Source organism: Sturnus vulgaris, chromosome 7 (assembly GCF_052056855.1).
Source record: "Sturnus vulgaris isolate bStuVul1 chromosome 7, bStuVul1.hap1, whole genome shotgun sequence".
NCBI lineage: Eukaryota > Metazoa > Chordata > Aves > Passeriformes > Sturnidae > Sturnus > Sturnus vulgaris.
The window spans coordinates 4,287,785-4,307,633 of NC_142249.1; the positions used below are offsets into that span (position 1 = coordinate 4,287,785).

At 53.3% G+C, this 19,849-nt stretch overlaps 1 protein-coding gene across 1 annotated transcript; it reads left to right on the forward strand.

Moving 5' to 3' along the window:
- The first annotated feature begins 683 nt into the window (after positions 1-683).
- Positions 684-19,734, forward strand: LOC106861476 (uncharacterized). Its single transcript, XM_014889878.2, has 10 exons — positions 684-758; positions 3,530-3,717; positions 11,553-11,668; positions 13,982-14,071; positions 14,324-14,423; positions 14,531-14,673; positions 14,813-15,003; positions 15,325-15,434; positions 15,715-15,856; positions 16,228-19,734. The coding sequence occupies exons 1-10, from the start codon at positions 718-720 to the stop codon at positions 17,990-17,992; spliced, it is 2,886 nt and encodes a 961-aa protein (XP_014745364.2). The 5' UTR covers positions 684-717; the 3' UTR covers positions 17,993-19,734.
- Positions 19,735-19,849: the final 115 nt, after the last annotated feature.

Here is a 19,849-nt window from a genome sequence, read left to right on the forward strand (position 1 = left end):
GGGCGTCACCACAGCAGCTGGAGTTGGTTTTTGGGGAAGAGCAAAAGCTTTGGCCAGCATTAACTCGGGGAAAAGCAAAGTGAGAGGGAACAGGCTGGCTTTTCCTGAAGGGGCACCAGCGAGAATGTCAGGCTCTGGAATGGTGGCCCATGGGCACAGTGTTTCCCACAACCCATGTTCCCTGAGGATGGTGGCCCACGGATAAGTTTCCCAGGATTCCGTGTCACTTGTGCATAGGATGGTGGTTTAGAGTCATGGTATTTCCCAGGATTTGGTGACCCCTTGGGAATTTGGTGGCCCCTGGAAAGAATGGCTTGTGGACACGGTGTTTTCCAGGATTTAATATCCCCTGAGGATTGTGGCCCAGGTGCACGGCGTTTTCTAGGATTTGGTCTCCTCTGTGGATGGCGGCCCACGGGCACAGTGCTCCCTAGGATTCGGTGTGAGGATGGCCCTTGGGGCTCAGTGTTCCCAGGACTAGGGTGTCACCTGGCGACAGCGATCCACGGGCACAGCGTTTCCCAGGATTTAGCGTCCGCTGCGGAGCCTCTCCCACGGACGCGGCGTTGCCCAGGATTTGGTGTCCCGGGGGCGTGGCCAGTGTCCCCCGGGCGCGGTGGCCACCCAGGGGCGTGGCCGGGGCCAGTGCCCCGCAACTCCGCCCCGGGCGCGGTGCCGGCGGTGCCGCCGTTGCGGTGGGCGCTGCCGCTGCCCGGGATGTACGCCGGCAGGAAGAGGAAGAAGCCGGTGCCCAAGAGGTGGGTGCAGCGAGGGGGGCTCCCCCCGGTCACCCCGGGCAGGGCGAGCGAAAGCCGGGCAGCGGGAGCCCAGCTGGTTCTGGGGAAGCGCTTGGAGCCGCTCTGGTGCGAGCGCTGGGGGAGCGAAAGGGAGCAGAATGCTTGGGTTACTCGGTTTTAATCAGGGTTAATTGGAGCTAACGCTGTGTCGGCTCTGGCACGCTGGTGGGAGAACAGAAATCCCAAAGATGCTTGTCCTGCATCCCGATGAGGGAAGCTTGCCGGAGAGTTTGAGCTGAGCTGAGCAGCGATTTGCGGGCTGTGTTTTGGTGTCTAAGTCAAACATACGGCGATTAGTAATTACCAAAACATCTCGATTCCTTAATTATTAATCACCACGCCGCTCAGTAGCTGTTGCATAACATCCCCCTCGGTGTGTCCCCGGTGTGTCTTGCATCCCTCATGACTTCCCCAGCTCCCAAGTCCCACCAGCCTGTCTAACCTCAACTTTTCCAGGTGTAGAGGAACTAAAGGTGGATATCTGTTTCTGGGAGGCTGTGGAGGAGGACGTGGATTAGCTGAGTCCAAGTCCGGGATGAAGGAGGGAACATCAATGCTTTAAACCTGTAGTGAGATAACCTCGAGCCTCTCTTGGGTATTCATTTGATAGTGTTGTTCTGGAAACATGAAGAATAGTTGTTTTGCCACAAACCTGTCTCCTGTTCATCCTGGAGCGGTGATTCCAGCCCTCTGGCATACCAGCCTGAGGGTTTGGGCTGGATTGGTGTGGCTCAGGGTGCAGGAGAAGGTGTCTCTTTGGAGCAGAAGGGTCCTCATTCCCTTGGGCCAACCTTGGGAATGGGAAGAGAGTCTTTTTCTCTGTGATGGGTTAGATCTTGGAGCAGGATCCTGCTGGGAGAGGCCAGGCAGAGGAGGGCTGGTGGCAGTGGGATGTGCAGCCAGCCAGAGGGGATGGGGAGGATGGGCTGAGAGGCTTCTCCTGCTTCTTGCAGTTTGCTCAGGGCTTTTTACCTACTAAAGAAAGACTATGAACAAGAATTAGGAGAAAACAGATCAGGCAAATTCCACTGTCAGGAATAATCTCCCTTTGTACTTGCCAGCTTGCAGAAGGGATACACTTCCTATAGGGTTCCCGTTCAAAGAGCAGCTGGGGAAAAACAAACCCCAGCAACAGCAGCACAGCCTTGGAGCTGAGCTTTCCCTTGGCACAGGGGCCACCAGTTTCACCACGAAGCCCATGGCACAGTGTGCTTCATAACCACTGGGCCAAAGGGAAGGGAATTGAAACAGATTTTAAATGTCTAGAGCAAGCTTCACTGCTTCCATGAGGCATTTTCCTCACTGGCATCCCCCCTGTCAAGGCTGGCCATGGAGCACCCTGCATGCTGCAGCTGGGACATGCAGGAACAGAAGTGTTGGGGTGCCAGAAGACTTTAAAGGATATCTGAGGAATCTCAGATGAATTTTCTTCACTCTCTTTTTTTTTTTTTCTTTTACTCAAAGGAAAACTATTTTAATTTTTCTCCTTCCTGGTGCTTGACTGTGATTTTAAGAGTGTTTAAGCTTTGTAAAAGCCCTGTGGCCAGCATGTTTTACCCAGCTTGTGTGGACTAGTTTGGAGTTGGGTTCTGCCAGCCTCCCTGCGAGAGGGGATATCCCTCCTGATGCTGCTCTTACAACCTAGCAGGCTTGAGCTTTCCTGGGCAAATGCTGCAATTTTCTGTTCAGCCTTAAAAGACCCCTCAACCTCTCTCTGAGCTGCAAATTCATCAGGAATCTCAGTGCATCTCATTTAATGCTCATTTCCTCCTGTGTCACACATGTGAGCAGCCCTGCCAGATGAGATTGGAGAGTGGTGGTAGAGGGGAGAGCTTCAATTGCTGCTAAACACTGGCAGATCCTGTTATCCAAAGCTCCTTCCTGAAGCGAGGATGCCTGCAGAGAGGGAGTTTGTGGTTAGACAAATCACATCAAACCAAACGAGATGCCTGGTGGGGGATGCAGCCAAGTGAGATACAGAGCTGAGGGGGACTGAAGGGTTTGTTTTCAAGCTACGAAATTCAGACTGGCATTAAAAAATAAAGGACACAGGGTGACATCCAGGACTCGTTTGCAATTAACTGAGCTCTTACTGCTGTGCTGTGGTTTCAGCTGGGGTGGGTGAAATAACTGCAGCTCACAGAGACAGGATCTTGTTTAGGCTTCAAGCTGCTCTCCTGGACACTGTTCCTTCTTGCAGGCTGAGGGTTGCCTCCAGGGCCTAAGCTTGGCATCAATGCTGATTTAATTTGGAAATGCCCATCTGAAAGGGTCAGAAATCAGAATATTGGAAGAAAACAAAACTTTTTACATCTTTTTTTTTTTTTTTTAAGAGAGGCTCTTTTCAAAGTGTGGTGCCCTAAACCACCCTATGAGATATCCCTTTGTTTAAGTCATAGAATCCCAGAATGGTTTGGGTTGGAAGGGACCTTAAGCTCATCTCATTCTGCCCCATGGCTGCCCCATCCCTAGGAGTGTTCAGGGCCATGTTGGACAGGGCTTTGGAAACCTAGGATAGTGGAGGGCGTCCCTGCCCATGGCAGGGGGTGCAACAAGATGGGCTTTAGGGTCTCTTCCAAACCAAACCAGTCTGTGATTCTATGATTTCTAAGAGGAGCAAGGTGTGTGTGTAAAAATCTTAACCAATTCACTCTTGTGGCTGCACCAAAGCCAGGGCTGGGTTTGACAATGGACAATCCCAGTTTGATCAACCTCTCCCCTGCCTCTTCCAGCCCCAAACCACCCCCGCCCGAGGGTGTGAAGTCCAACCCCTCCAAGCGGCACCGGGACCGGCTGAACCAGGAGCTGCACACGCTGACGGGGCTGCTGCCGTTCCCCGAGGATGTGCGCTCCAGGCTGGATAAACTCTCCATCCTCCGCCTGACTGTGGGCTACCTGAAGGTGAAGAGCTACCTAATGGGTGAGTGACTGTGCTGGAAGGGGGGAAAAAGCCCCAGAGATCAATCCCCACTGCACAGTTTGTGTCCCACTCCAAGCTTTAGGATGAGAAGTTGTGTTTCCTGAAGGGAGCATGATGGTAAGTTGTGGGAACGGGCCCTTGGATGTGGATACTGGCAGGAAAATGTCACCATGGATGGAGGAAGCAGCTTGGGGGCCTGCCCAAGTGGCTGAGACCTCCTGCAAAGTTCCTCCATCTCATTAGCAGCCATCCTTTATGTCCAAAACCCTCCCTGTGTCACACTCCCAGTGCCCCACAGAGAAGATTAGAGAGATGGATAAAACAGTGTGTCTTGTTGAGTAGCAACATTGCCCTCATCTAACTGGAAATTAAATTAATAGTTGATAATATAATACATGTTACATGTTCCCTTTTATTGTATTTCATGTTTTGTATTTCCTTATTTATTCCATATTTGGTATTCTTATATTTATTCCATATTCCTTCTTCCTCCTTCCCTATTCTTCTTCGAGGCTTTAATATTATTATCATTATTATTACAATTACACTATGTTTCATGAATTATAACATTATGTATGGTGCAGAGCCCGGCTGGGGGGGGGTCACCACGTTCCCAGGACTCACCAGGACGTGTTCCCTCTCCAGTGACTTGGGCCTGATGGAATGGATAATGGACCCTGGGGAAGGCAGAGCATGTGAGGCAGGAAGGCAGCAGGAGCTTTTTATATTTAGAGTCTCCTATTGTGTCTTCTCCCCACCACAGACTGGATAAACTTGGCTCCCTTGGCTATTCCCTCATGCCCACTCCTCTGGGCTCTCTCAGGGCCCTCTCCAGCTGGGATGCTGGGCTCCAGGAGGAGACTTCTGTGCCAGACTCTCCAGATGGGACCTGTTCCTCCGAGCAGGAGCTGGTTCTCGCTGGATGTGCTCAGTGCTGGATGTGCTCAGTGTAGGCTTCCCTGCATGAGAGCTGATCTGGAAAAGCATTTGGCATTGCAGGGGTTCTGGAGGCCCGTTCTGCCAGGCCAATTATTCCCATCTGGCCACATGCCTGTGATTTCTTTCCCTTCCTTCCTTCCTGCCCTGAAGTTCATCTTGTTTGACTTCAGATCATCCCAGACTCATCAGGGTTGGCCTGGGTCCCAGGCGTGCCTGATGAAGACCCATGCCAGCTGCAGGTCACTGCAGCCTGCTGCTGGTGTGTCCTGTTGGGCATTTTGGGGGCACATGGTGGCACCCCTTGTGCTCTGCTTTCTGCCTCAGGTTTGCTGTCCTGTGCTTCGTGCAGGCTCCTCTCCTGCAGCAAGAGAGCATAGCATCACATGGTGAGCATCCCTGTCCTCTCCACATCCACAGCCCAAGCCCGGCCCTGTCTCCAGGCAGGAGAGAGATGGATGTTTTGACAGAGTGGTAATTGCCTTATCTCCAGGCAATTGAGAGACCAATTGCACAGTGGACTCAGGGTGATGCCCTGAGGCTCTTTTTCCCCTTATGCTGCATTTCTCCAGCCCTAGAGTGGAGCTTCCTGGTGTTGTTGGCATCTTGTCTGGCTGCTAACACCATCTGAGAAGAGGCTTCCAGCCTTCTCCACCTTCTCTGATATTTCTGAAGTGTGGGTGCTGTGTGCCTCTGGCTTAGGAACAGATCTTTTCAGTGGGGTGTAGGAAGCCAGGCATCAGGGTCTGGGGCAGTGTTTGGGGTGGCACAGAGCAGAGGACAACCACAGTGGGTTTGGGTGCTGGTGTCAGTGGATAGAGGAGAGGAACTTGTCATTTGCGTGGGATCCTGGCTTCCATTGCGGGGTGGTGACTCGCTTTGCATCATCCTTTGAATCTGCTTTGCTTTTAAATGTTCTTCTCTGTGTTTTAACGAGAAACCAGACTAATTAGGAGTTTGCTGGAAATGCCTAGAGAGGGAAGCTCTTGGAGCTTCCTCTGTTCTTCCACAGGCTGATTCAGGGTGTGCACATGTGTAACTCTCCTGTGCCTTGGGGCAAATGCTGCAGGTGTTGCACAGCTCTCTGCTGCCTGGGATCTCAGTCTTCCCTGTGCAAAATCAGGAGGCTCAGGGCTTGGTCTCCCCAAGCTTTGCCCATCAGGCCCAGCCTGTGAGCGGCACTGGATAAGCTCTGGTGCTATCACAGCCTGCCTTAAAGGCACTTCAAAGGTTTTGTCACTCGTAAACAGTGACTGAACCTCACTGCCAGGCTTGTGCTGAGCTCTGTCTGCAAACCAATTTGCAGTAGTTGCTGCTTGGACTTGTGTCTGACAGTCTCCCAGACAAATCTGGAGTGACTTTGCTGATCCCTGTCTCTTTGAGAGCAAGCGCCCAAGGAGAAAAGCTTGTGTCTATGTTGCCAACTGCTATGATGCTCTGGGCTCTCTGAGATGTGGCAGGAGCCCCACTTGCTGCAAAGAGGGAGATCTTATGGGAGCTTGGATGGCTCGAAGGGGAGCACTGTGGACTGTTTTCTAGAAGGCCCACTGGCCTCCACAGATTTTAGTGCTGAGTGGCTTGGAAAACCTCCAGCTAGCTGGGGAGCTGTGCTGGGGTTTGTTTCCTACAGTAACAAAGGAAGAAGATGTTGGGGTTGCAGATGTGACTCTGCCAAGGGTGAGCATGGAAATGGGGCTTAAAATGCTCTCTGAGGTGGAGAGGGTGTGATCAGGGAATGTGCTGCTATGCTTTCTTTCTAGGCCACCAGGGAGGGAGGTCTGCAAGAGAGAGGATCACAGAGTCCCAGAAGGAAGTTCATCCAGTGCCCCCCACCCAGTATGGGCAGGGACACCTCCCACTATCCCAGGGTGCTCCAAGCCCCAACGTCGAACCTGGCCTGGAACTATTCCAGGAATGGGGCACCCACAGCTACTCTAGTAATCTGTGCCAGGACCTACCCACCCTCACAGGGAAGGATTCTTTCCCAACATCCAGCCTAACCCAGTCTCTTTCAGAACTCATGGAAAACCCTGTCGTGGTGTGAGACCACGCTCTGGAGTCTGGCAAAGCTTGAGATCTCTAACAGCTCCTAGCAAACAGTGAACAGTGGCTACCTCCCCATCCAGCTGACCTGGCTGGGGCAGGGGCTAGGCTTAGGAGGTCTCACCACGTCCTTTCCCACCTCTGGTGCTAGTCTCACCAGTTCCCTCCCCAGTGCTCCTCTACAGCTGGCAGCAGGTCTCCTTGGGTAATCTCACTGCCACCTGTAGCCGTGGAAAGGGGTTTTAACCCTTTAAGTGTGGCAGAAATAAGATGCACAGCTACATGGTCGTCTTTCATGACAGGAAGAAAGAGACGAGTTTATTCAGAAACACACTTGGTTTTATAGCATGACTCGCAATTCCAAGCGTAGAGAAAAGGTGATTGGTTCAGAGAGAAGACACCCCATTGCCAGGGCCTGGTCACACACCACAACAGGTGTTCTATCTTGTTATTAATTCCTTTTTATTTTAACCAAATTATCACCCTGGGAGAAATTCTCCCTAGCCTTGAGCTGGACCAGCTTATCGGCTGGGAACAGAGCTGAAAAGCTCCAGCCTGGAATATTTTTCAGGCTGTAATTTTCTTACTTTCTCAATATGTCTCTCACACCACCAGCACTAAATTAGCTTTTTTATTCACCTCCTCGTTGTTTGTTGTTACCATGGGCCAGAGCTGCAGGGATCTGGGCCTGAAGTAACTGGGTCAGTGAAAGGAGTCAAGCTCAAATCTGTCCCTGGGCAAGATCCTGCAGGTCTATGTGGATGAAGGTTTGGAGCAGCAGGTTGGAGAGGCTGGCATGGATTTGGGGATGCCAGCACTCCCCAGGGCATTTCTGTGCTCCTTGGAAAATGCCAAGTGACTTTTCCCAATAGTAGTTAATCTGTGGGTTTGGCATTTGTCTGTTTCACTTGGATGGCACGAGCCTGCTCTGCTTGGCACCGTGCCTCTGTTAAACAGCTGAGGCAAAGGTTGGTGCTAATTTGACAGGGTTTGGGATCAGATCCAAGAGGAAAATGGTTGTGCGTGGCTTGGTGTTGCTGGAAGAGGTGGGAGCTCCTGGTTTTTGGATGCCAGGCACCTCTGGAGCCTGTTCAAAGAGAAGTGTTTGCCGTGGTCCAAGCTTGTCAACTCTCCCCGGTGTAGCCAAGTCTGTGAGAGGAGATCTGGCTCTGGGGTTACCAATAACCTTTAATTTTCAGTGCTAAATCCAGAGGCAAGGGATGTGTTTTAGCCTCCATGGCTGCCTTGCCATGTTTTTCTTTGGGAATGTGATGGGTAAAAAAGTGAAGAGATTAGATGACTTTGGTCTTTTTTCCTTCTTGCTGGAAGTTTTTCCTCTGTTGCAGGGCTTAGGAACCTCCTTGCAGAGGCAAGAAAGCCAACCCATAAGGGGATGCTCTTGGGGATGTATGGGGAACATCCTGATTCGTTGATGCTGGAAACTCTGCTGATCCTGCCTGGCATCTTCCCTGGCTGAGGGAAAGCCTGGCAGTCTTGGGGGATCACACCAGCAGCAGGAAACCTTCAGTGTTCTGGCTGATGTTGGGGTTCAGGAGAGAGCTGCATTTCCCCCTCCTGTCTTAAAAATACACACAGCCAGTACTTTGAAAATGTAAGTGATCGCCACACTGCTCCAACAGGTGCCTGGATCTTACCTGGTAACTGCAGACAGATTTTGCCATGGTCTTTTTCTTAGAATTATGGAATCATTAAGCCTGGAAAAGACCCTACAATCATCAAGTCCAACCATTAACCCAGCAATGCCAAGCCCAGCACTCACCCATGTCCCTAAGCACCACATCCACATGTTAATTCCCACTAATTATCCAAGATGTACTGCAGGAGACTGAAAAAGCTGGGCACAAACAGGAAAAGTGCATTGTCCTTTTACCCAGTTACTTCTGTGGTTGTGGGTATATTATAGCTTGGATACACGTTGGGCCTGTTTCCTTTAATCCCATTAATTCATGGTCTCAAGGGCTCCATTAGAAGGAGTGTGTTAAATGGGATGAATTAGCCAGCTTTTAATACAGTCCATCACCTGCTTCGTTCTGCCTGGCAACCAGTGGGGGGTCTCTTCCTCCTGCCAGCCACTGTTTCCAGTCCATCTTAGCCACTGGAGATGTGGCTTCAGCAGCCTGAGGGATCCATGGCTCCAGGTGGGATGACAGAAGGTGCCATCTCCCCATCTTGTCTCAAGTAAGGGGGATGTTTCAGGAGTGATCCCTCTCACGAGGTGTCTGTGTTGTAAATGGCCTGGGATATGATTTAAAATGTTGGATTTTCCTTTCCAAGTCAAAGAGTGCCTGGGACCTGTGGTAGTTGCATGGGTCTGGAGTCCTCTGCCTGGAAGTGCTTGGGTTTCTCTTGGTATTACTCCCAGTCCCAATGGTTCTTGGTAGTTTGAGTGAGGATGAGTTCAGAGACCTGTTTGGAGGGGGGAAGCCACAGGAACACCACGGCCTCTGACTGTGGATGGTGAGGACTGGGCTGGATGTGAGCACCAGCTGCTCCACACCACGAGTGTTTTGGTGGCAGACATCTCTGAGTTTCCTCCCCTCTCTCCACTCTCCAGACATTCTCCCCAGGTCAGGTGTGTCCCATGGGAAACAGATTCTGGAGGAATTTTGAGCTCAGCTGTATAGAAATGGACTGCTCTTTGTTTGAGAGAAGGGGAAGTGAGCACCTTTGGTGGGAGATTAAAAGCCCCTTGCTAAGATCAGTGGGAGAGGTGAAGAAATTTTGCTGGAAAGTGCAAAATGGATATTTCCTGCTGGACTCTGAAAGCCACCTCTCCCTGCCAATGGTGCTGGTGGACATTGGGAGAGAGCTGGAGACCAGATGCTCTCAGAATGTGCATGTTCTCAAAAAGTTCTGTGCCCTTTTGGATCTGTATTTTGGAAGAACTTGTTTCTTTCTGAAATCCCCTGACAGCCTGCCTCATTTCAGTGCTTTAGAGAGCAGTCAGCCCTTCAAAAGAAATTCAGTTTTAAATGAGAATCAATGTTTCATTTTGAAACTATTATGCTCCATGAAGTGCAAATTGAAGCCATGTGGTCCAGATGGGATGGTTTTCCTTGGGGATCACACCGCAATCATGTGAGGAGGCTTTTAGCTTAGTGTCTCCCTGTTGAATCTCATCTTTCCCAACCTTTCCCAGAGCCCTCATATCCCCTGAGCAGGCTGCTCTGACAGCAAAGGATGGAAAAGAGCAGAAGCTGTGTCTGGTGGAGAAGGTGGAGATGCTGCCTGAGCATCTCCAAGGAGTGCTGAAGGTTTGGGGGAGGAAGAAGTGTCCCAGCTCTGCCAGTGATGGACATGGAGGCTGGCTCTGCTCCAGAGCACCCTCTCCACTGCTATTTGTGTCACCTTATGCAAGACCTGCAGCTAATTACCCTAACCCTGCTGTATCCATGCCCTGGCTGCTGACAGCCTCCGTGGGTGGTTGCTTGTTGGCAGACAGGCTCCAGGTGTAAATGCATCCCAGGTATGCTTTGACTCCAAATTTGTTTTGGATTCAAACGTGCCAGTCCATCAGGGAAAATGCTTTTGCATGTTGATAGTTTGCTGCAGAGCAAAATGTCCCAGATCAGCAGTTGCATGTGAAACTTCTTTAGATTCCAAAATGTTTTGGCTTTGAACTAGTTGTTACCAGGGAAGAAACCAAACAAACCTTCAAAACATTTCAGTGGAGAAGTGAGAGCTTCTACCATGGAGAAAATTTAATGTATGGTCAGATGTAGGATGGTTTGAGGTTCTTCCTCATTTCCAACATTCAGAGGATCTTTTACCTTTGGATCCAGCACCACCTGACACCCAGGGGTGAGAGGGGGCAGGCAGTGCTCTCTGCTGGGATATGAATTGCACAGAATATGTGAGCTCTGTCAGACCTCAGGGAGCTGCAGGAGCTGGAGATGGTGGCAGAGGTGGGGTGGTTCCTACATGGGAGCTACTTTGAGCTTTTCTGTGATTTTTTTTTTTTTTTTTTTTTTGTGAGCTGGCACAAAAATTATGCCTTGAAAATCATCCTTTTGCTTGCAGCTGAGCTTGGATTGAGTTTTTTCAGTGATAATCAGCAGATAAAGGATCACACTGGGAATGTCCCTGGGAGCCTCTGCCCTCATTCCTGTTCCCTGAACAACCAGCTCTGTGGGAGTCCCGTGAAGCTCGAGGTCCCACGAGCAGGGCAGCAGGAGGTTTCATGTGGCTGCACCCAGGGGTGTTGCTTTGAAGGCACCCAGTGCTGAAGCATGAGGCAGTTCCTCAATCAGCCTGGGGAGGTCATGGTAGTGAGTGGGGGCCGAGAGCTCTCAGGTGTCACCGGGAGTGCCATGACCACCAGCTCTTAATCTACTTACAAGCAGTCAAAGATGGAAGGGAGAAAATTCATATGGGTGCTTTGATGGCATCTCAGGTGCTTTGGGAAGGTTTTCCTGTGTCTTTCTCCAACCCTGAAGGGCAGCAGAGCAGACAGATCACCCTAGTGGGGTGGCTGAAAGTCAACTCCAGCTCTGCCAGGCTCTAACCAGAAGCCTCCTGGCTGTGTTGGGTGGTGTTCCCCAGCCTGGGCAGCCCAGAAGCACTCAGTCTCCCTCTGTCCCTTGCATCTCTGCCTCACATCCTGGCAGGAGTGAGGTTCCCCAGGAATGGGATCAAGCAGGGGAAAGAATCTCTTGGAGGAAGCCTTGGGCAAGCTGGGCATGGCTCTGTGCTAGTTCCCACTGATGGTCTCACCTTCCTCCACACTGGGTCCATGGGCATCCAGTAGCTGCATGAGCGGCCCTGGGGTGGGGAGAAAGAGGGGCAGGCTCCTGGCTTGCCCCTTCCGCACTGATTTCTTGCCTTCTCACTTGCAGCTACTGTTCCAAAGATTGGCAACTGCCTGGATCAGCTCAGAGCCCCAGGAGGGGAGAGACAGACGGAGCCGCAGGGTGACAGGGAGCTGTTTCCTGAGGGGGAGCTGCTGCTCCAGGTATGGTCCTTGGTCATTTGGTGTCTCCCCAAGCAGCTCTGGAGCTTTTCCCATTTGTGGAGCTAGAGGAGACCCTGCCTTGCCCAGAGCTGCTTTGCAGCTCCTGCAGGCACTGAGTTCCTGGGGACAGAGACCAGTGACTGCCTGGCTGGGACATGTCCAGATCCCCATTCCCACCACTCCCTCTCATCCCACTGCAATTTGCTGCCCCTTTGATTATGTTACAGCTCATGGACATAAGCTCCATCCCAACCAAGAGGTTCAGGGATATCAAACGGTGGTGTAGGGATCGATCCCTGAGTAGTTCCCAAGGTGCTGGGTTGATTCATTATCTTTAGCAGGCCAAGAGGAGAACGCTGAGAGCTGTGGGACAAAACATCCCCCAGGAGCTCCTTGCTCTCCTGGGGCATTGCGTGAGTTCCGTAGGGATGAGTTCACAGCCTGCCTGGGATGGGAAAAGCCCAGCTTGAGTTTGTAGGTTGTGGGGGAAAAAAGAAGAGCAGCTGGATGTTGGAAAACAGTGGTGGACAAAACCAGTGGGAAATGAGAGGTTTGCTTTGTAGAAAGGCCACGTGTATCTCATGAAACATGTATCTCGTGAAACCCAGAGCACGAGGAGCTGGTGAATCAGCCTCCCACAATGCTGTAGGTTTGGGCTGCCATTATCAATGTGAGCTGGAAGGAACTGGCATGGAAAGGTCACATGGAAAGGCTGATTGCTGAACAAGCGTCCAGGCACGCCAGCTGAGAAACATGCTGCTCCCTGGGGCTGCAAGGCGAGTCTGTGCAAGACCTTCAATCATTCTGTATTCTTGGCATCTCCTGTGCCTGGGCTTTCCCAGAATCCCAGAATGGTTTGGGTGGGAAGGGACCTTAGAGTTCATCCTGTGATGAACTGCCATGGGCAGGGACACCTTCCGCTATCCCAGGCTGCTCCAAGCCCCAATGTCCAGCCTGGCCTTGGACACTTCCAGGGATCCAGGGACAGCCACAGCTTCTCTGGGCACCCTGTGCCAGGGCCTGCCCACCCTCCCAGGGAAGGATTCCTTCCCAATATCCCATCCATCCCTGCCCTCTGGCAGCATGAAGCCCCTTTGTCCTGTCCCTCCATGCCCTCTCCAGCTCTCTTGTAGGCTTTCTGGGCCTTCAGCCCTCTTCTCCCACTTCTCCAAATACCAGCAGATGGATGCTTGGTTCTCCTTAAACCTGACTTTGGTCGCTTCATCCCTGCTCCTACAGAGCCCTCCAGGCAGCCAGCAGTGTGAGCAGACCCCCAGCAGGAGCCTCCATGTAGGATTTTTGCAAGGCAGTGACTCCTGGGAGTTCAGTGTGACTTTTGGCAGTGAATCCTGGACCACATAAGGTCCCCCACGGTTCCAGCTGTGTGTGAGTGTGCCCATCAGGGAGGAGCAGCTGGATACCAGGAGGGAGCCCATGACTGCCTCAAGCCCCAGCATGGAGCTGCTCCTGAGCACTCCCCAGGGCTTTGGACTTGGACCATATGGTGGCAATTTGTTGAGCCACCAGAGCACTGGCAGGCTGGGGTGATTGAAGGCATCTGGAGAGCTTATGACGTGTTACTGTGGCAGAAATCTCCCCGCTGAGCTGTCTCGTGGCTTTTTTTTTCTTCCCCACAAAGATCATTTTAAGCATGTACTGTGATTTGCAGAAACCTCTGACTCGTGGTCCCTCGAGGGGCTGCAGCACACAAAAGGAAGGGATTGGTCCCTCAGCAAGCTGGATCTGTGTGCTAGGCTTCCATTTAGGGTGTTCTTTTCCTAATTTCTCTCCTTCTATTAATAAATTAAACATATCACAGTGAAGAGCAGGGGGCATGAGTTACTGTCTAGTGCTGTAAGTAGTGCTTTGCTTTTTGGGGAAATCAGCCTGAAATGGTCACCAGAATCACAGAATGTCCAGAGCTGGAAGGGACCCACAAGGATTATCATGTCCCAAAGCAGAGCCTCAGGAGAGTGTATCTATTCCCAGCTGGAAAGGAGGAAACTAACTCCAGATCCTCCATGAAACCTTTCCTTAGCTGTCCCTCCTGAGGCAAGAGCTGCCCTGCAGTGATAGGGGCTTCCATGGGGGGTTTGGATCCAAGCTGGATCATTGCTCATGCTGGGAACAAAAAACTCCACAGAACTGAGTCTTGCATGTTTACTAGGTGCTGTCCTCCTTTGTGGGGCTCCTTGTTGGGGAAGAAGGTGCCTTCCTGTCTGTGGACGCTGAAGAAACAGCTGAGGGATTTCATTGTTCAGCAGTTGGATTGAAGCTGGGGAAAGTAACTTTGGACTGAAATTTTGCTTTCAGGCACTCAATGGGTTTGTCATTGCTGTGACTGGAGATGGCTACATCTTCTACATCTCCCCTACTGTGCAGGACTACCTGGGCTTCCACCAGGTGAGCACCGTGTTTTCCTGGCTGGAAACAGATGGATATAGTCCTGGTGTGGGAAGGAGGTGCATATGGGGTGCAAAGTTTCCCAAAGGGCAGCAGTTCCTGTAGCAGGGGAAGGAGCTGGAGTTTGCCTGTTCTTTACACTCAATCCCTGCACTTTTAGTGCCCAGGAAGGGAAACCTTCTGCTGTGTCCTCCTCCCGACACCTCTGCCAGGCTGTCCAGGAGCAGACACTGTTCTCCTGTGTCATTCCAGTCGGATCTCATCTACCAGAGCGTGTACGAGCTGATCCATGCAGACGACAGGGCCGCCTTCCGCCGCCAGCTGCACAGGACGCCCCTGCACGCTGCTGACAGTGAGTGCCAGGGTGAGCCTTGCGGGGTTCACCTGAGCAGCTCTGAGCCGTGAGCTCAGGGTGTGCAGTACGGCTTGGAAAGCTTCCTTTTCCCTTTGCTTTTCCAGCCTTTCCCCCTGATCAGCCACTGCTGGGGGGACACAGCGCCACATCCAGCCCCCAGCACCTCCATGCTGAGAAGCAATCCTTCGTGGAGAGGAGCTTCACCTGCCGCTTCCGCTGCCTGCTGGATAACTCCTCGGGATTCCTGGTAATGCTGGGACACCCCCCTGCTCCCCCTGTGCCCACAGAGTGTTCCTCCAGAGCCACTTGTGTCCCATAGGGGTGAGAGCACAGCCAGTTCCCAGCACCCTGTTTCCTTCACACGCACGTTTTCTAATCCCTGTAAGGCCTTGAATTTCCGTGGACGCCTGAAGTTCCTTCTTGGGCAGCAAAAGTCAGCAGCAGACAAGTCCCCGGTTGCTCTCTTTGCCATTGCCACACTTCTCCAGCCTCTCTCCATCCTGGAGCTCCGGACTAAGACGCTGATCTTCCAGACAAAGCACAAGCTGGACTTCACTCCCATGGCCTGTGATTCCCGGTAAGGTATCTCTCACTTTCCCCATGGCAAAATCCCTGGTGCTGGACAGAAAACTAGACTGGGTGGGGACAAGGAGCACCTGACCCAGCTTCCCACAGCCTGATGCTTTTGTCCCTCTTCTGCAGGCCCACAATAACACGGGGAGCAGGTTAACGGGGGACCAGCACTTCTTGTCTGCTGTGGTTTGAGTGGTTTGTGGAACAGGGGATGCAGCTCAGCCCGGGGTGGAACATTGCACCACCCAAAGTGGGGGTCCGGCCAGTGGGGTCCATCTGTGGGGGCTGCATCCCTGGTGTCACTGCATTCCTATGCTGTTTTTAGGGGGAAGGTTGTCCTGGGATACTCGGAGGTGGAGTTGTGCAGGAGGGGGTCTGGATACCAGTTTGTGCACGCGGCCGACATGATGCACTGCGCAGAGCACCACGTGAGAAGTGAGTGCTGGGGGCGGGTGTTTGTGGGGTCCCTCCAGGCCCTGGCCTGGCTGTAGTATCGCTCCTTGGTGCAGTCTATCCCAGGGCTGGAGTTGCTGTGATAAAGGCTCTTCCTCCTGGATGAGCTCGGGGAGCTTGCAGAGAGACAGCATCCTGCATCTCCTGCCCCCATAGCACAGCCACGAGGTGATGCTCAACCTCATGGCATCTTGCACGTGTCATTTGTCTGCCTGCGTGGAGGAGCTCTGTCAGTGGCACTTCTCTTGTGTCCTTGCCCCAGTGATGAAGACGGGGGAGAGCGGGCTGACGGTGTTCCGGCTGCTGACCAAGAGGGGCGGCTGGGTGTGGGTGCAGGCCAACGCACGGCTGGTGTACAAAGGGGACAAGCCCGACTGCATCATTGCCCGCCAGAGAGCCCTGTCGTGAGTATTGCTGGCCCCCTTCAGCTGCTCTGGGGCTGGGGGGGCTGCCCGAGCCACACAGGGGCCATGAGGGTGCAGGAAATGGTAGGTAGGGCTGGCACTTTGCAGCATGTCCTGTAGTGTGAGTGGAACCACTCTGAGAAGGTGGTTATGCTCCTGCCTGGGAGCAGCAGCCCTTCCCTGAGCCATGCAGACCTCCCTGTGGGCTCCCCAGAGCCCTCTTGTAGCCAGCCCAACCCAGGTGGGATTCTTTCCTCTAGAAGAGCCAGGGCACGGCTGTGAATTCCCCCCTTGCTGTCAGAAGGGTGGTTTTACCTGGCCTGGAGGAGCTGCTCATGCTGTTTCCATCCCTTTTTCCCTCCACACTGAAGGAATGAAGAAGGGGAGGAACATCTCCAGAAGAGAAACCTGCAGCTGCCTTTCAGCTTGGCCACGGGGGAAGCAGTCTTGTATGGGAACGATGTTCCCAGGTTCTTGGACTCATTCCAAGCCAAGGAGGAGTTGCAGGTGCAAGCAAATTCCAACCCAGAACAGCGCTTGGTAGACCCCAACTCTCTGCTTGGGGCCATGATGAAGCAGGATGCATCCATATACAATTGCCACGCTGATAACACGCCTCAGTTCTCCCTGCCAGGTTTCCCTGCTGAGCCCGATGGGCTGAGCCGGAATGAGGACACCAGCAGTGCCAAGGAGGACAGCGACCCCCTCCTGGTGGTCATCGAAACACTCTTTGAAAAGAAGGAGGTGGCTGGAAACGTCTGCCCGAGCCTCGGCGTGGACAGCACAAAGCTGCAGCAGTGGGAGGAGGCTCTACTCAGCCTGGGGGCAGAGGACGAGCTGTCAGCTCAGGGGCTCGTCCAGAGGCCGGCCACCAAGGTGACATCCTATGTGGAGCAGATGCTCCTCAGGGAGGGTGCTGGGAAGAGCCTGGACTTCCCACCCTGCCGTGAGGAAAACAGTGTTGTGGCTCGCTCCCAGTGCTGCTGGGCAGCTGGCTCGGCGTTCTCAGTGCAGTCCCAGGCAGCGGGCACATGGAGAGGCCAGGGGGCTGTGGGCTCTGTAGCCTCCGTGGCCTCTGAGGGCAGCTCTGCCCAGCCAGAGCAGCAGGTCCCATTTAACCCAGCCAGGCTGGTGGCAGGGGCTGTGCTGGGTGTGCCCATCTCCAGCAGCACATCCTCTGCAGCACTTCAGCTGGCAAACAAAGCATTTCAAGCAGGAGATACAACCTCTGCTCCTGTAGATAACACTGCTTCTACTGCTCAGAGCCAGCCCGGGTGCCAGCTGGTGGGCTCAAACACATTTGTGACTCTGTTGCACAATGTCCCTCTCCAGGCAAACCCAGACAGTTGCCCGTCAGAGGCTTGGCTGGCCATAGCACCGAAACAGCTGGATGCTGCAGGAGCACACACAGAGTCCCAAACTCTGACAGCTGGCAGCCCTGAGAGGCCCTCGGGGGCCGGGCTGTGGTTGCCACTCCCCTCCCAATCTATTCCTTGCCCTACCCAGGGCTTGCATGACTCCCTGTTCTCTGGGGATAGGAAGCTCTATGATGCAGAGGCTGCTCTCCCTGCACCCTTAGGAGCCAGCGCACTGCCAGGGCACGATGGCTTCCCCAAACAGCCCCTGGCAGCCCATGTAGAGCCCAGCTTTTCCTGGGAAGGGGAGCAGGCAGTGCTCCAAGAGGACAAGTGGTTCTCACAGCTGTGTCTCCCGCAGGCTGGTGCAGCTCCTCCGAGGAGCCACGAGGCAGGGCCAGCACACCCCAGCGGGCTCCTGCTGGGCCTCAGCACGGATCCCGGCGCCCACCAGAGGGATTGCATTGTGCTGCCCGAGTGCCAGTATGGAAACAGCCTCTTCAGGCATGAGAGCAGCTTCCTGAGAGATGCTGCTGAAGTACCCCTTCCCCAGCAGCCGGGCGCTTTGCCTTGCCCTGCTGACAGCCACCCTGGAGCACCCTGCTCCTCCCTGGGCTCGGTTCCAAGGCGCTCAGCAGCTCTCCCTCTGAAGGTTGGTGCAAGAGCACCCCCATGCTCCGGGCAGGACCCTGGCTGCCCATCAGTTCCCTTCTCAGCTGGGCAGCCCCTCTGTGCCTGTGAGGTCCAGCTCAAGGTGAGGTGCGAGGGCTGCAGGACCTGAGGGGTGCCTGGCTCCTGTGGAGGGAGCAAGGGGTCTGCCAGGATGCAGCCACACCATCCTTGCTGGGCAGTCTGGTTTGGAGCTCACTGTGAACCAGGAGCCCAGAAAGCCACCAGAAGCTGTGAGCAGTGGTGCCCCATGCTTTTTGGTCTCTGAAGATCTTGTCTTCCAATGCTGTCAGGCAGTCTAAGATGATGTGGTTTGGACTTTTTGTTCCATGAGAAGTCTTTCAGGGAGATGCAGCCGTGCCACTGTGAAGGCTTGCAGGCTCCTGGGGTCCAGGGAAGGACATTGCTGGCTGGCATGTCCATGTGCTTGGGGCAGCCTCTTGCAGATGGAGCTGCTGTCTCACAGGCAGGTAGCACTGAACTGCTGTTTCTCAACAAAACAGCATGGTTTCCTCATCTCCTGTGTTGTCATGTTGCTGTTTGGTCCCCTGCATCATCTCTGCCTGCCTGAGCCTCTTTTCCTCCTAGGCTCTCCATCTCCTCCAGAGACCACCCAAATCCTTTGGGAGAAGTGTTACCAAGCACTTGAAGAAGCTCAGCAGCATTGAAGGGTCTCGGTGGGAGGTGGAGTTGTGGGAGTGGAGGTACCTTGGGGTTTGGGCTCTCCAGCAGCCTTCCAGGGGAACTGGGGAGAGGTGGGTACCATGCCATTGTGACCTTTCTGGGATGCAGGGCCGGGAAGGTCCAGCCCAGCTCCCCTATGGTTTGTCACTGGCTTGTCCTTGCCTTCCTGTCCTCTGCTCCACAGTGCCATGGGACAGGAACAATGGGGGTTCCCCCTGTGGTTTTGCCAAAACAGTGAGAAGGAAAGGCAGGGAGGGATGCAGTGACCACTGGCTGTCTCTCCAGTGCTGCAGCCCAGCACAACCACTTTAGTGGATTATCTTCCTTTTCTATATATGTAGCCTAAGATGTGAACGAATTGTTTTTTCCCCACCACGGAGCAAAGTCTTGCAGATCCATCAAGGAAACCCACAAAAAAAGCAATGACTGGGGAGGGTGGGGATGATTTGAGACCACACTGGCTTGCAACATTGGGTCAGAGAGATCAGAGTGCTTGGGGACATTCACACCTTCACCTCATGCACCCATCACCCTGAGCATCGCATCTGCCTTGCACACCAGTATTAAGCATTTACCGAGCAAATTAAATGAGGTAATTAGCACAGGGCTAGCAGCAAGCCCACGTGTCCTGGTGTGGAGTGGCCTCATTTCCCTGGGTTTCGTCCTTCATGCCCAACTTTGCCTCTGCTGATGAGGCCTGGGAAAGGTCAAGCTCCTTCCTATCTGCAGGCTGGGAGCAGAGCAATGCTGAAACCTGCAGGACCACTCTGACGTGGCTTTGAGGAGCACCTAGAATGGGGCAAAGAGTTGACTGGCAATGATCTGGGTCCTGAAAGCAGCAGGATGGACTCTGCTCACCAGCCTCTTGTTCTGGCACCTGTGAGAGGGTTCTGAGGTATGCCAGGAACTCCCAGGGCTTCAAGAGGTGGGCCTTGGGCTGGGGGCATTGCTGCCTGGGGCTGTGACAGACCACCGTGTGCTCTGTCACTGCGATCTGATCTCTCTGTACCTCGTGGCTGTGCAGATAAAGTCTGTTCTGGTGGCAGCATCTCATTTTCCACTCCACGATTCCTTTGTGCTGCTGGTGGCAGCTGGAAGGTGTTGAGGAGAAAAGAGCTGTCCAGAGCCTCACCCCTGTGTTTGGAGATGTATTAAAAGCGATTTTCCTTGTATGGTGCTGATGTTTGTATTGACCCAAAACCATGTCTCTTCATTTCCTCCTTGACTGAGCAAGTGCTGGGAAAAGCCTGGCCCTGGTGGTGGGTGCATGACACACTCGTTGTCA